The following is a 17429-nucleotide window of genomic DNA, read 5'->3' as shown; positions in this document are numbered from 1 at the left end:
AGCATCCAGTCAAGACAATCATTTAGTTATTGCTGTTGCTTGGAAGGTTATAGCCTATGCAAACATTCAATTTTAGATTGGATGAAGGGATTGAAGGGTCATGGAAGTAGGATGGACAAATATGTTTGCAAGTATCTTCTCATTTTCTAACTTGTTTAAAAAAAAACTTGGCATATGGGGCATTTTAATTATGTTATAGAGAAAAGATTAATTCAAATAACAAGCTTTTGCAGATTTCATGAACTTTCAAACACCACATTTCTATATGAAATGTAATTTATACATATATGCTAAACAGAAATGGAGCAGTTGGGCCAATTAGCGTAGTGCCAATCCCTATTTACCAGAGAAGGTGCTGCTGAAACTCCACAATGCTGTCACTCAAACTTGAGAATCATTTTAGCTATTTAATGATTAAACTATATTCATTATATAGTTTTCCTCTTTTTTTTCCAACAATTGGAAAACATTCACAGAATTAGTTGCAATTTTAGTCTCTCTCAGGGTCTTCATTGAATAGATTCAATATGTTCACTTTATTATTGCTACTACTTTTAAGGAAAGAAAATCACCATAATTAAAGGTTGCATTGTATGTTCTATTTTATCAATATTTTGCCAATTATTTTTGACAAATTATTTAAGATTCATAAAATATTTAAATTTACTTTAAATTGTCACGAACAAACTATTAAGCTAATGAAACTTAAGCCAATTGTCAATGTGGCACAGATGTCTTCCATAAAGCAGACAAAATAACTTAGGCATTTTCTCAAAGATAGAGTAAAATGTTAGACGAAGAAAAGAAAAATGTGCGATGTACCAAAAGTTCATTATGGGGCAATTTCCAACAGGTAGCATAACAACGTACCTGATGAACCTTAGTTTCAGTTCTTTGGGCTATTACAAAAACAAGTCATGGAGTCAGAGATGTGCAGCATGGAAACAGACTGTTCGCTCCAACTCGTCCATGCCAACCAGATATCAAGTCCATTTGTTAGCACTTGGCCCATATCCCTCTTAAGCCCTTCCTAACCATATATCATTAATCAAAGCAGATTACTTTGAATGCATGCATGCAACGTAAAGCAGTTGAATTATTTTAGGGACCACATGAATTCTCAAAGTGGCTCAGATACAACAAACAAATATGGTAGAACCTAAAACACAATACACTTAGAAATGCCATAATTTGCATTGTGTTCCAGAGGTGGAACCCAACTTGTTGATTCTGGTGAAGCAATAACCAGAGCGCTCTCAGTTATGCCTTTTCTTATTATTAATTGATATTATTCCCACAGTAGTATTAAATTGCAATTTTTTTGTGGGTGCTGCAAGGCATTATTTATTACTAAGGGGAAAAACATTGTTGCTATGTTATTTTCACTATTCTGTTATCTTCAGCTATTACACAGTTCTGCCAATCATTGATTATTCCTTTATCTTGTTACTTTTTCTGAAGTACATCACTTCACCTTCCAGGGTTAAATTCCATTTGCTAAATCTGTTAAGAGTTCTTTGATGGAATGACCAGGAAGGTTGATGAGGGCAGAGTGATGGACATAGTCTTACATGGATTTCAGTAAGGCCTTTAATAAGGTTCCACATAGTAGGCTACTTTAGATTGAATGGAATCCAGGGGGAACCACGAAATTGGATACACAATTGGCTTGATGGTTGGACATTCTGCTCTAACACTTGTTTTGTTAACATGAATTTGCTGCAACATGATTGACGAATTGGGGACATTGCTTGTAAAGCGTGAACTTTTAAAACGTGTTGGCTATAATACATTGTCAACATGAAGCATTGTTTCTAAGGTGAGCTTTATTTTGTTACAGAAGAATGACCTGTATGCGCACCTCTGTCCATATATTCTGTTCAGGTTCTCCCAATTGGACGATGCAATTTTTGTCCGAAATAGTTAACTATGTCTGGAATCTCTCTCATAATTCTCACCAACTTCCTTTTCTTAGTCAAAAGACATTATCAAATTTCTAACATAAACTCCATTCTGACACAATGGCAAAAAGCGAAGAAGCAAGATATCAACATATCTGTTACAGATTCTGGCTAACCTCAATGGCAACAAGAAATGAGATTTGAAAAGACTGAACTGACCAACTTTCACTGGTACTCCTATCGTGTAAAGCCAACTTATGTTTGTAGCCTAGCATCCAACAGTAATACATGCACAGTTGCTATCGGTAGCAATTGTAAGTAGAGCATAAAACCATTTCTGGCATCATGCAAGGACTTGTACACATTTCACAAGTATGAACTGTATACTTCAGAAAAAAAATTAGAATTTAATTTTAAAAACCTGTCGTTATCAGAAGGTTCAATATAATTTATATATTATTGAACTGTCCACTCAAGAAAAATGCCCATGATGATTTCGAAAAATTTATTTCTGGCCTCCAGGGGATGCAATGGCCTCATGATATTGATACTGTATTAGCAATCCAATTACTGATCCAGCAACCAGGATTGAAATCTCACCATTGGAAATGGCTAAATTTGAATTTTAAATAAGTCGGCAAATACAAGTCTAACAACAGTCATCGTCAACTGAAACATGTCTCTGCCTTGTATCTGACAAAATCATTTTTTGGAACAAACAGCAAAGTCAGACTCAATAAAAAAAGCCAAACATGAAAAAGCAAAACAAACCACATTTTCGACTCTCAGTTCGAAAGGCATGGGGTTATAGACCATCAACTGAACTTCACACACGTCTCCTTGCACCCATAGGAAATCTATTGCAATAGAAAACAAAAAGTGATTATTGACAATATACCATTTTAACGAAGTGAAGGGTTATTTATCATATCTGCCATTTTGTGGGACATATTTATTCCTAAATTAAACACTTCTTCAACAAAGGTTTTTGTTCCATTCAATATTGTCATTGTATCTTGTTTTCTTACAACACAACACATTTCCATGTTATGGATTATTGGTGCTGGAAGAGCACAGCAGTTCAGGCAGCATCCATGTTAACTTTGCATCATATCTTCACATAATAATGGGTCAATGCACCAAGTCATTTTGCTGTTTGTCAAGAGTGCTAGAGTTCAAAGAGAGAATGAGAAAGAGCAATCCAGAATTGTAAAGGACAAAGAGTCAGAGACAGAACGGACAAGGAGAAACAGGAATCAAACACCCAGCAAGTGATGGCAGTGAGCCGATTATTATCAAGTCAGCATGGAAAATGATCAGCCGGATAACTATAAATTTGTATTTGTGCTAAATAGTACAGGATTTTATTTATTTATTCACTTGTGGGATGTGGTTACTGGTGTCTGGCCAGCATTTATTGCCCATCCCTAGTTGCTCTTGAGAAGGTGATGGGGAGTTGCCTTCTTGAACCACTGCAGTCCACCTATTGTGGATTGACCCACAATGCCATTAGATAGTGAATTCCAAGACTTTGACCCAGCAACAGTGAAGGAAGGGTGATAGATTTCCAAGTCAGGATGAGGAGTGGCTTGGAGAGGAACTTGAAAGTGGTGGTGTTTCCATGTTCCTGCTGCCCTTGTCCTTCTAAATGGAAGTGATCATGGGTTTGGAAGATGCTGTCACAGTATCTTGGATTAAATTCTGCAGTGCATCTTGTAGATCGTACACACTGTTGCTACTAAGCATCAGTGGTGGAGGGAGAGGATGCTTGTGGATGCTGTACCAATCAAACCAGTTGTGCCCGGGATGGTGTCAAGCTTGAGTGTTACCTGAATGAGTACAGCCCGAAGAAGTTGGGAGTATCCCATCACACTCTTGACTTGTGCCTTGAACAGGCTTTGGGGAGTCAGAAGGAGTGTAATTTGTAACAGTATTCCTAGCCTCTGACCTAATCCTGCAGCCACTGTGTTTATGTGCTAAGTGCAGTTGAATTTCTAGTCAACGATAACCCCCAGGATGTTGATAGTTGAATGTCAAGGGACAGTGATTAGATTGCAATCTTATTGGTGATGGTATTACAAATCTTTATAGAGTACTCATGAAGTGGAAGGCAGGAAGCTAGAATATGCTTGTAAAAATGATAGCAGGAAAGAGTGGTCACTTTAAGAGGTAAAGTCCTTTTCTAAGCTTCAAGATTTAGACAGAAAAGTGTATCTGTAATCAGCTGTAGATAACAGACAGTCCTGCAATTGAAACATATCAATTGGCTGTGTGACTGGAAACCAGAGGCTTGTTTTGAGGTTACGTCAACCAGCTTGAATATTAGCCAATTAATTTAAATCAGGCCCAAGTTACCAAAACAATTAAATTTAAATCTGATGGTTTTGACTATTTTGAACCAATCCAATTGTAAAGAAATTAATAGGTCATCAAGGGTATACAAGAGGGCGGCATTTGGAAATTGGTGAGAGCCAAGTACCATCTGGAGAGATAACAGTTTTCAGCACTCAGAGAAAGCACCATCTATCCACAAGAGATATCTCAGCACTTTTTGCTCATAGCCTAGACAAAAGAAACTAAAGGTAAAACATCCCTGACAGCAGGATCAGCAGATGAAAGGAGTTTGTGACTTGAGATCAATAAAAGTAAGAGTGGAGAGAAAATGGAGAAGGCAGACATTCCAGAAGACCCATTTTGTGCAAGTTTTGAGAGACTACATCTTAATTTATTGTTTTCTTCTTACTTGGATTTATGCAAGTGGGACCTGCGTTTCTTGGAACAGCCGCATACCAAATGAATTTTAGTTCAGTAAGGGAATAGTTAGTAGTTAGGGGTGAAATGTTCACTTTAGTAATTCTGTTAATTTGTTCACTGTTAGAATTAAATAAATTGTTACTTGTTACTTATAAAGTGAACATTCGGGATTCCTTTCATTTAACCACACTTAACAGATTACGAGGGGCAAGGCAAGCTTCTCTAGCTGTTTCTGGTTTAATTATTAGAAAGGAACCTCTAACTCCCACCATAACCTGAAACACCAGCCCCAATCTGTTATTTATCCGACAGGGTTGTCCCCTTCATAACAACAGGTCATAGCCAGGCATTTGTGTGGTGTGAATGGTACTTGCCACTCATCAGCCCAAACCTGGATATTGTCCAGATAATGTTGAATTTGAACATGGGGTGTGGTTAATGATGCTGAACACTCTGCAAACATCCCCATTTCTGATCTTACGATGGAGGGAAGGTCATTTATGAAGCAGCTGAAGATAGTTGGGCCTAGGACACTATCCTGAGGAACTCCTACAGAGATGTCCTGCCTGGAGCCGAGGTGACAGACCTCCAACAACCATGATCATCATCTTATGTGTCAGGTATGACTCTAAACTCTGGAGAGTTTGCCCCAAGATTCCCACAGATTCTAGTTTGGCCAGAACTCCTTAATACCACACCTCAGTCAAATGCAGCCTTGATATCAAGGGCTGTCACTCTCACCTCACCTCAGGAATTCAACCTCACAGACATTGATTTTTCCAGGCAAGAAAATGCCACAACAACATGAAGTAGTTATTTATGTGGAACAGTAGAGAAGAAAAAACAGATCGCAAATAGTGGGCAAAGATGGCTAGGCAGTGAGCACAAGCACACTTGAAGGTCAGAGATAAGAACAGAAAGTTAAATAAGGAAGTGGTTATTTATTTAATAAATAAAAATTCCCAGAGCCAAGCAACAGCCCCTTCATTTAATATGGTTAAGATGATTACTCTGCAGAGTGGACACTTCTCAGTAGTCTTGTCTGTATCTCTCCACAAGTGCATAAGCATCATGTACTAAGAGTCCAGCAGTTGGGTGTGGATGCCTCTGGCTTACCATGATCCTGATTATTGGCAACTAAATGGTGATGGGTCAGCAAGAGGAAGGAAAGACATTTTGGAAGCAGAAAGTACAGAAATTGAAAGAACAGAGTCAGGGAGACAACAGGTGTAAAGGAATAGTGGGTCTGTGGAACAGCGAAGAGACTTGATAATGGAAGGATGGGAAAGCAAAGAGATGAAGTGGCTGAGAAAAGGTGCAACTTTCAGACTTGGCAGTTCCTTTCCTTCCACACAACCATAATTCATTTGAAAGAACAGAGACAAAAAAAAAACACAAGAATGCAATTAGAAATAATGTTAAATGGAAGAGATTTAAACAGATTTGGGAACAAAAATTTTAAAAACTCACCAAGAAAAAAAATCTTCATTTAATTCTGAGCAATCCTGGTAGGTGAGCCACAGGAAACATGCTAAAGTTGCTCACTAGGGATTACCTTGTGCTTTCTTCTTGATCATTAAGTTTAACAAGTAAGTTTAGATTCTCCCTCCATAATTGTATTGTATTCACATTATTGCTATTCCAGAACAGATTTTCCTTGAATAAATGCTATGACACCAAGGCATTATCCTTCTTGCTTTGCTCCACTGCCCTGAGCGCTCTCATCATTACCACTAGACCAAACCAGGTAACTACTACCTGCTACATTTGCCTCCAAAATTGACTTTAAGCATTCTTCAGTCAGAGAGACATATTTAATTTGCAATAAGACACCAAACCAACTTAATTTCTCCATCACTTTGGTTTTCTTTCAGTCACAACTATCTGACAAAAAACACAAATTACAGCCTGGCCAGATCTCAACCCTTCACGTGGAGAAAATAAACCGGGAGTTTATTTGAGTGCAGCAGCTGTAACACACACAAAGCTTGTTTGTGGATGTGGTGCCAGTCAATTCAGCACTGATTCGCAGTGGCAGATGTTCATTGAATCCCGAAAGGTTGTAATCTGTTGTCTCAAAAGATCCTGAATACCTTGGTGAGATCCTCTCTCAATCTTCTCTGCTACAAATTTAAAGTAATTGCGTCATTTGTAGTACTTTTTTTTGCATGATTCCCTTCCTGTAATAAATCAACCAGAATTGCACATTCCGCACTTTGCACAAAAGAAAAATTGGCCTGTTCAGGTCAAGTATCACAAACTGCAATTTGTGTTCCAAGCTTACCAAATAATCAAAATTTACCCAAGACTCAAAGTCTAACAAGTAACTGATTTCTCAAAACAACCTGCTTTAAGCTCAAGGAAGTAATTCTTTGTCGTATTACTTACTTCAAACATCTTTAAACGCTAAGTTATATGGGAACAACTGGACAATGTGACAAGAAAATAAAAATCAATATCGATCAACGCTTTTTGGAAACTGAGTTTCCAAGTTGATATTTGCATTATGTTCAAATACGAAGCAAGGTGATATCAATGCACTTGGATCGCAGATCATTATCTCACAGGATGTTAGAACAGGCTCAAGGAAAAGGGCATCCTCTTGCTCCTATGTTCCTTCTTGTATTCGTAACCTTAGGGAACAGAGGATGAAGTTCAGCTAGTTCAAATTTGATGGGCTAAAGGTCATCCATACAAATGAATCTCCCACAATCTATGCCTTGGGGTTACCAGTGAGCTGAAACTCAACTTGACTAGCTATTTAAATAAGGTGGCTACAAGAGCAGGTCAGAAGTTAGGAATACTGCAATGAAAAATTCACTTCCTGTCAATGCAGTGCCAGTCAATTCAGCACCAAGGTGTACTATCTACAAGAATGCAATGGAGAAATTCAAAGATTCTGAGACGGCACCTTTCAAACCCAAATCCCCTTCCCTCTCCATGTACCCTTTACCAACCTGACACCTTAACCTCACGTTAACCCTATGTATTTGACTGTTCACAAGAACCATTAAAGTGACTGTCGTTAATGCTGGACCTTTAAACCAGAGAACAGTAGCGGACTGCTGTGAAACAGGGGATTCGACTCTCCAACTAACCTGCACTACATAGGACCTGTCACATTTGAAGATCAGAATCTCCTGTCAGAAATGCAAAACTAAGTTAGCTTTAAGAAAAGTCATCCTTATGAGATTGTCACTCCTTACAAAAATCCAATTCAATATTGTCAACTTTATCATAATCAACCACCATAATTTTCTTTTAAAAAATATTATGTTGCAGCACAAATAACGAATGAGCAGTCACAAACTATTGTCATTGGCATAACTGTTTCTCCCAAGTAAATATAGGTACACAAATCTTTTATCTGAAATCCTTGGAGACAGTTGATTTTAGGATTCCGGAAATTTTCCTGATTTGAGAATAAATGACATTTTCACAGTGAAAGAAAAAAAACTTACCAAACAGCAGACACAAGTGTGACTACTACAAGCGCTGAAATGCAACTGACGCCTACCAGTACTGGGCCATGACACCACATCACATTTGAGTGACATGGGTCGAGTCAGTGTGGAATTGAGTCACCTGTTCGCACGCCAAACAACCTTGTTATACAGAAAAAGACTTCACAAAGAAAGTCTTTGATTTTAGGATTTTTGAATTTCAGATAAAGGATTGCGTACCTGTACTTTACAACTTGGTTTTCAACTAATTCATAGCTTTCAGACGTTGCCCAGGAAGCATTGATTGCTGTTCCAATTCTCCTCAGTTGATCGTGTTAAGAAATGCTCTTAAACGAACACTTGGAGGACCCAGTGTTGGACTGGGCTGGACAATGTTAAAAATCCCAACACCAGATTATAGTCCAACAGGTTTATTTGGAAGCACTAGTTTTCAAAGCACTGGTCCTTCATCAGATGGTTCTGGAGGTCAAGATCATGCTCATAGAATTTGTAGCCAAAGGAGTGCAGTGTATGGAGATGTGATACAGTAAACAAAATTAATTTTAAAACTTTCACCTTTTATAATGGGATATGCTGATTTCTGTTCTTTGATATGCAAATCCTAGAACTTCTTTTAAATTACATACTCAAGATAGCTCAGCTTTTTAGACAATACGTGTTAAGTCTGTCTGTGTCCCAATGCTACATCAGTCTGACAAACCCGCTGTATAGTTTTACAAGGATTCATGCAGTCTTTGAGCAAAATAAAATGTAATTCTGCAAAAACAAATTCACCCCATAAGCTTATATGTGTGCGCACAGAGGAGTGACCCAGAGAGAGTGCCAGAGTGTGTATTGTGCAGTGGAGTCACCTGTAGCGTGACATGAATCCAAGGTCTCAGCTGAGGCAATTCCAGGGTACTGAACTTTGCTATCAGCTCTGCTCAGCCAGTCTGCGTTGTTGCTTGTCCCGAAGTCCGCCTTGGAGGATGGTCACCCGAAGGTCCGAGACCAAATGTCCCGGACCACTGAAGTGTTCCCCGACTGGAAGGGAACACTCCTGCCTGGTGATTGTTGTGCATTATCCATTCATCCATTGTCGTAACGGCTGCTTGGTATCTCCAGTATACCATGCCTCAGGACATTCTTGTCTGCAACATATGAATTAGACTACACTGGCCAAATCACAAAAGAGTACTCGCTGTGTACTTGGTGAGAGGTGCCCCCACAATGGTGCTATCTGTGTCGATACTCTGACACATCTTGCAGCGGCTGCTGTGGCAGGGCTGAATGTGTTGTTGCCCTGAAGACTGGGCAGTTTGCAACGAATCATCATCTGTTCAAGGTTTGGTGACTGTTTAAAAGGGCAAGAAGTGGAGGCGCAGCGAAGGCCTTGGCAAGGTGCTAATCCTTATCGATAATCTGTTGCAGGCTGCAAAGAACATGGCGTAGTCGTTCGGCTCCCGGGAAATACTGGGCAACGAAGCACACCCTGGCTGTTGCAGCCGGTGCGTCTCTCGTGAGGCGATCATTATGGTTTCTCACTGCAGCACATCAGAACTGGCGGTTGATGAGTCGAGCATTGTTCTTATGAGGGCATCCTTGAGCACTTTCAAGTGTCTGTCATGTTTTTCCTTATCCAAACATCCCATAGGAGATGGCTGTTTGAATGTGTTTTGGGTGGAAGTTAGAGAAGTGTAGCATCATGAGGTTATCTGTGGGTTTGTGGTAGAGTGAGGAACTGAGGTGCCCATCCATGATGGAGATGCACGTGTCCAAGAATGAGACTGATACAAGAGAGAGGGTTGCCCATGGTAAGTCTGATGGCGGGATGAAACTCGTTGATATCACTGTGTAGTTGTTTCAGTGACTCCTCACCATGGAGGAGTATCGATACAGGTAACACCATGACAAATGGGGTCACCTCCCACCATGTACACAGTAATACTCATGTGACTCAGCCAACATATTCTATCTCATACACTGCAGGCAAGAATGCCCTGAGGCATGGTACACTAGCGATACCGAGCAGGCTCTAAGACAACAGATGAATGGACACCATAACAATCACCAGGCAGGAGTGTTCTCTCCCAGTTGGGGAGCACTTCAGTGGTCCAAGACATTCAGCCTCAGACCTTCAGATGACCATCCTCCAAGGCGGACTTCGGAACAAGCAACAATGCAGAGTGGCTTGGCAGAAGCTGATAGCATCAATACCCATGGGAATTGCCTCAACCAGGACCTTGGGTTCATGTGACACTATAGGTGAGCCCCACTGCCTGTGAGACACACACACACACACACACACACACACACAGAGTAAATTGTCTTTTTCAGAACTACATTTTTCTCAAAAACTGCATGAATCCATGTAAAACTCTAACTACACAGAGGGAGTGTCAGTCTGACATCACATTGGGACACAGATAGACTTTGCACCTATTGTTTAAAATGCTGTGCTATCTGGAGAATGTGATTTAAAAGTTAGAAGTTAGAAACTAGAACATTACAGCGCAGTACAGGCCCTTCGGTCCTCGATGGTTCCACAGGTTGGTGCAACAATCTAAAGCCCATCTAACCTACACTGTTCCATCCTCATCCATCTGCCTATCCAATGACCATTGAAATGTCCTTAAAGCTGGTGAGTCTACTAATGTTGCAGGCAGTGCATTCCACACTCCTATTACTCTGAGTAAAGAAACCACCTCTGACGTCTGTCCTATATCTATCACGCCTCATGCTAGCCATCACTATCTGAGGAAAAAGGTTCTCACTGTCCAACCGATCTAACCCTCTGATGCTCTTATATGTCTCAATTAAGTCACCTCTCAACTTTCTTCTCTCTAACGAAAACAACCTCAAGTCCCTCAGCCTTTCGTCAGACTTCTCTCCATACCAGGCAATATCCTAGCAAATCAGCTCTGAACCCTTTCCAAAGTTTCCACATCCTTACTGTAGTGCAGTGTCCAGAACTGTACTCAATACTCCAAATGTGGCTGCACCAAAGTTTTTACAGCTGCAGCATGATCTCATGGTTCTGAAACTCAATCCCTCCACCAATAAAAGCTAACACACCATATGCCTTCTTAATAACCCTATCAACCTGGGTGGTGGCAACTTTCAGAGATCTATGTACCTGGATACAGGTACATAGATCTGCTCATCCACACTACCAGTAATCTGCATTCCAGTTACTCCTTACACAGTGAATCACCTCTCAATTTTCCACATTAAACTCCATTTGCCACTCTCAGCCCAGCTCTGCAGCTTATCTATGCCCCTTTGTGCCCTACAACATCCTGGGACACAATGCACAACTCTACCAACCTTTGTTTCATCTGCAAATTTACTGCCCATTCCTTTTATGCCTTCAGCCAGGTCATTTATAAAAATGATAAAGAGTGGATCCAAAACAGATCCTTGCAGTACACCACTAGTAACTGAATTCCAGAATGAATATTTCCCATCAACCACCACCCTGTGTCTTCTTTCAGCAAGTCAATTTCTGATCCAAACCACTAAACCAACCCTCAATCCAATGCCTCCGTATTTTGTGCAATAGCCTACCGTGAGGAACATTATCTAACACCTTATTGAAATGCATATCTGCCACATCAACTGCTTTACCCTCATCCATCTGTTTGGTCACCTTCTCAAAGAACTCAGTAAGATTTGTGAGGCATGACCTAGGATTTACATCCCATGCATTTACAAGTTCTGGGATTTAAGTATCTAAGAACAGAAACCATCATATCCCATTATAAATACACAAGTTTTAACCTAAGATTGTTTAATGCATCACATTTCCATGACACTGGACTCCTTTGGCTACAAATTTTGAGACCACCTTCTTGAACTATGGCAGTCTATGCAGACAAATGACTGTCAGGGTCACCATGGAAACTAATGTAAAAGCTTTATTTAAATTAATACATCACCTATTTTTTTACTTCTTTCTTCACCACGGTGATGTGCAATAATTGGTGAGTAAATGAAAGGGCTCTTGGAGGATGTGTTCTGATTGAGTGTATTTTTTATTTTTTGTGGGCGGAGATTAACTGGAAGATTCAAGAGTTTTACAGACCTAATGGGAAAAGGAACAAGAGAATTAAAAGCATTAAAAATTTCTGCACTACATTTGGGAACCATAACATTATGAAAAGCACAAAAATAAACATTTCAGACCATTCCTTCTATGATAAAAGATACAACAAATAGGAAAGCTAACTTAAGTAAATATATACTGTTTATAGATTTTTTTTTGAAAAGGCACAACTCAATGAGAATAAGCAACCAGTTTAATATTTTAAAATTATTCACTTAAAACTAAAAGCAATTAAAAGGTCATGTGACAGGACAATCTTACAAGTTCCCTGAAATAATTAGTGTCATTACACAAGAATGACGTTATTTCTTCAAAGATGCTCGCGTTACTTGAACTTGCTCTCTACCATAAGTGGTAAATTTGTAACTGCTACCACTGTTTGCAAAATTAGCATGTTGTGCAATCAAAACTTTGTTCTCCGCATTTTCTACATTTCAAGTGGACACGGAAATACAGGAGAATTGGATTAGGTAGAACCTAGTGTTTGTGAGAATTTGGATTTGGGATTATATTTAAATTAGCTATGATCTCTTTGCACATGAGACATCATGCAAGGTTACTGGTCTCAATTTGTCTAAGATGCACTGCAACATTCTTGTACAAATCCCACTTATTCAATATTAGCTCCAATTGCGCAGAAATCTGAAGGCTTCCATCTTGAACCAATTCTCCACTTTGTGCTGTGCTCACTAGCATGTGGCACAGAAATTAATCCTCAGATTACTGATTTTAAAAGTTCACTTTTCTCTCTTGCACACCAAAATTTACCTTCAGGACAGTTTTCCTGTTTCTATTGGTCACTGGTACAAGGTGGACCACAACCGCTGACTGATCACCCACCCCCATAAGATTGTTCTATACAAAAAGTGAGCGACATCCTTGAGCCTCACCCTAGAGTGTTAACAAACCATCCTGGATTGTAATGTGGTCAGCCAGGTGGACATCACAGAATAAGTTCCTGGACTGACTTTGTTAACAGTCCCAATCAGGGAGTCCTGGCTGACTGTTATAAACAGGAATGTCAGAGATTCTGCTCACTCAGAGCTGGCTCTCAGGAAGCTGGACCAGTGTCAAGTACTACACACGTATAAATAAAGGGTGACTTGGTGACGGGATACTGTGGAATTATTCCAACATCTAGGACTCTAAAAATTCCTGTATATTCCCCTGTTAAAATTAATCCTAATAATGATACTCCACACTGCTTCACAGCTGAGCCTCCATGAGACCACAGACCCGATTCTGGCTGCACTCCTCAATGCAACATTAATCTTCACCAGTAACCAGTTTTAAACTTTGGATAGTGAACAATGTGGACTCAGAAGGGGGCTACTACCCAGCTCTTCCTTGACAGTTCAGTGGTTATAATATGAGAATCTTTCCACAGTCCATCTTCTTGTCTGAACTCTGTACTACTGCTCACTATAAATGTGAATTTGGTGGCACTATCCTCTTTCAGAGTAAGGGCCAACAAGGCCTGCTTATTCTACCACGGCAAAAGAAAACTACTTGGTGATCTGAGAAGAGGTTCTTGTCTTATATATGACAATATGAAAGACATCACATTGTGAATAGAACAAAACACAAAGAAGACATGAGGGTGCTGGTCCACATAGGAAATACGTAATATGGCCTCCTTTACATTGGCAAGATTAAAGAGAGACCGAGTGACTGCTTTTTATAATACCCTATCCATAGGAATGACTCCAACCTTCCAGTTGCTAGTCATTTCAATAAACCACCTTGGTTCCAAACTAACATTTCCATCCTGGTCTTATTACAGTATGAAAATGAAACTCAACGCAAGCTGAAGGAATAGCACCTAATTTTTCTCTTAGTCACTTTACAGACTCTAAGATTTAATAATGAATTCCACAGCTTCACAGTAGAACCTCAAATCATTTTTTTTATTACATTCCCCAGCTCCCCTGATCATGTCTTGTTTCTTTCTTGTTATCTTTATTCTCATTAGAGCAAATGCATTCTCCTTTTCACAGCTAACATTTAAACCCATTATACATGTTTATCTCCTTTACCACCATTGTCACTGTCTTTTGCTCGTGGCACTCAAAATCTGTCCCACTTGCTTCTCCACCCACTCTGCTGTGCATAAAACTATTTTTCAGCTCATTTCAATTCCAATAGATAAGTCATGCCAGAACCAAATAGTGAACTCTGTTTCTCTCTCCACAGATGCTGCCAGATTTCCCAATTTTATCCAAAACTTGGTTTTTACTGCAATATTTACCAGTTTGGAAATGACAAAACTAGTTGGGATTGCAAGTTGCAAGGTGAATACAAGGTGGTTTTAGGGTGATCTTAATAAGTTGCTATGTAGGCAAAATATGGCAAATGCAAAATAACATGGATAAAAGTGAAATTGAAAAGAAAGACAGCATATTATTTCAATATTGGCATCTTGGGGGGAGATGTCGATGCACAACAGGATTTGGACGTCCTTGTACACTAGTCAATGAAAGTAAACTGGCAGGTGCAGAAAGCGATCAGGAAAACAAATGGTATGCTGGCTGTTGTTGCAAGAGGATCCAAGATCAGATGTAGGGATATCATATTGCAGTTCTAGAGGGACTGTTGTATAAGACTTTGGTTTGACTGGGCTTGTGTTCACTTGATTCTGGATTAGTGGTGCTGGAAGAGCACAGCAGTTCAGGCAGCATCCAAGTAGCTTCAAAATCGATGTTTCGGGCAAAAGCCCTTCATCAGGAATAAAGGCAGTGAGCCTGAAGCATGGAGAGATAAGCTAGAGGAGGGTGGGGGTGGGGAGAAAGTAGCATAGAGTACAATGGGTGAGTGGGGGAGGGGATGAAGGTGATAGGTCAAGGAGGAGAGGGTGGAGTGGATAGGTGGAAGAGAAGATAGGCAGGTAAGACAAGTCCAGACAAGTTATAGGGACAGTTACTGAGCTGGAAGTTTAGAACTAGGGTGAGGTGGGGGAAGGAGAAAATGAGGAAACTGTTGAAGCCCACATTGATGCCCTGGGGTTGAAGTGTTCCGAGGCGGAAGATGAGGCGTTCTTCCTCCAGGCGTCTGGTGGTGAGGGAGCGGTGAAGGGGGCCCAGGACCTCCATGTCCTCGGCAGAGTGGGAGGGGGAGTTGAAATGTTGGGCCACAGGGCGGTGTGGTTGATTGGTGCAGGTGTCCCGGAGTAAAGTGCTCTGCTAGGAGGCGCCCAGTCTCCCCAATGTACAGGAGACCGCATCGGGACCTCATTTCCCCTCCCCCCACCTTTTCTCAATCCCAGCACACTGACTCAGCACCGCCTCCTTGACCTGCAATCTTCTTCCCGACCTCTCTGCCCCCACCCCCTCTCCGGTCTATCACCCTTACCTTAACCTCCTTCCACCTATCGCATTCCCAACGCCCCTCCCCCAAGTCCCTCCTCCCTACCTTTTCTCTTAGCCTGCTTGGCACACCCTCCTCATTCCTGAAGAAGGGCTTATGCCCAAAACGTGATTCTCCTTCTCCTTGGATGCTACCTGACCTGCTGCGCTTTTCCAGCAACACATTTTTAAGCTCTGATCTTCAGCATCTGCAGTCCTCACTTTCTCCTCATTGTTTGATATCACCCAACCACAGTGGTTTGGAATTTGGCTACAGAGACATGGATGTACAGGAAGTACAGCAGGAGTTGACAATGCATCCTCCAGGAGCTCCACTTTTGAGGATAATCATGGAGGAGATGCAATTATCTATCTTCACTGATTGCAGTCAATGGGTGAGGAAGCTAAGGACCCAGTTGCAGAGGGCAAAGCCAAGACCTAGGTCTCAGAGTTTTGAGATCAACGTATAGCAGAATATGGTGTTGAAAGTAGAGCTGTCGTCGATAAATAGGAGTCTGATTCAGGTGCCCTTGTTGGCTAGATGTTCCAGGAATAAGTGCAGGGCTAGGGAAATGGCATTCGATGTGGACCTGTTACTTCAGTAAGAAAGTTGCAGGGAACTGAGGCAGGCTGGGAGGCTAGACTGGTTGCTAACTGGATGCTTACCCTGGTTAGGGAGTCTAGGATCAGTGCTCACAATCTCAAGGTAAGAAACAGGCAACTTAAAACTGAGACAAGGAAACATTACAAGATGGTCCATCCATGGAACTTGCTACCACAGAAGGCTGAGGAAGCCAAGTCACTGAGGATATTCAAGAAAGAAAACAATAAATCTTTAGGTATTGAGGGCATAAAAGGAGTATGGAGAAATTGGGAATATGGTGGGGAAATAAAGGATCAGCTACAATCACAATGCATGGCAGAGCAGGCTCGAATGGTCTGAATAACCTATCACTACTCCTAGTTTCTATTAAATTAAAACAACTTTTCTAGGAATTCTGAATGACTACATTCTGCACTTCAACTCTAGTGGACAGTGGCCAGTCAACAAATTCTGGAAGAGACTTAATTTTTTTTTCTTTTTTTCTTTTACTAGTTAGGATTGGTTGAGGAAATAATTGTTCACAGAATGATCAACAGATGGAATAAATAGCAAAAGTGAAGGCGTTTTTTTTTTCCTTTATTCTTTCATAGAATGTATAAGTCACTGGCAAAAAGAACATTAACTATCCCTAATTGCTCTTGAAAGGAGTGGCTTAACTACCTTCTGAAATTAAGAGATAACTATGTTGCTGTGGGTCTATAGTCACAAGTAATAACAATCATTTGATATTCAAGACTAAGCCAACTTTGGGTGAATCAAACTTGAACAACTCCCCTTTAATTGTGCTTTGAATTCAGATGAGTCATTGAATATGAAATACTTTAACTAAATTAGTAAAACTTAATCTAAATATGGAGAAAAACAGAAAGGAAGGCACGGGATTTGAATGTTCAAGTTGTAAAAGATTGCATACAGACACCACTACCTACAGCGTGAGCTTCTGTTCTTGACAAGGTAAAACAGTCTTACCTGACAATCGGAAGTTTTGTAAGAGGAATTGGAAGCAATTTCACACCATCAGGTAGTGTGACATTTTCCATAGTACCAGGGCATTTTGTGGTGTAGTTCTCCAAACTCTGAGAAACTTCCTTTTTCTCTGCAAAACATCACCATAAAAATCCAGCTAAATGCTGTTCTTGATTTGCTCAACAGGAGCTCCAAATTTTAACCTCGGTCAGGATACAATTGTGAAAAGCAAAGTAATAAAACTGACGAGGCGCGAAAAATGACCTGAAGTGATGCTACTCAATTTCTGCCAGAATACTCGAGCCTTTGTCAAAA

General features: G+C 40.4%; 1 protein-coding gene across 4 annotated transcripts in view; it reads right to left on the bottom strand.

Annotated features, from left to right (window-relative positions):
* Window positions 1-17429, bottom strand: part of trappc9 (trafficking protein particle complex subunit 9) — a 619414-nt gene that overhangs the window by 515465 nt on the left and 86520 nt on the right. For all 4 annotated transcript variants that reach the window (XM_072570417.1, XM_072570415.1, XM_072570419.1 and 1 more), the window contains 3 exons: window positions 17118-17244; window positions 12037-12182; window positions 2673-2758 (listed from right to left, as the gene is read on the bottom strand). In XM_072570417.1, coding sequence (XP_072426518.1) covers window positions 2673-2758; window positions 12037-12182; window positions 17118-17244 — 359 coding nt within the window. The remainder of the gene's footprint in view (window positions 1-2672; window positions 2759-12036; window positions 12183-17117; window positions 17245-17429) is intronic.

This window comes from Chiloscyllium punctatum, chromosome 5 (assembly GCF_047496795.1).
Source record: "Chiloscyllium punctatum isolate Juve2018m chromosome 5, sChiPun1.3, whole genome shotgun sequence".
Classification (NCBI taxonomy): Eukaryota; Metazoa; Chordata; class Chondrichthyes; order Orectolobiformes; family Hemiscylliidae; genus Chiloscyllium; species Chiloscyllium punctatum.
This window is presented reverse-complemented; position numbering and strand designations above follow the sequence as displayed.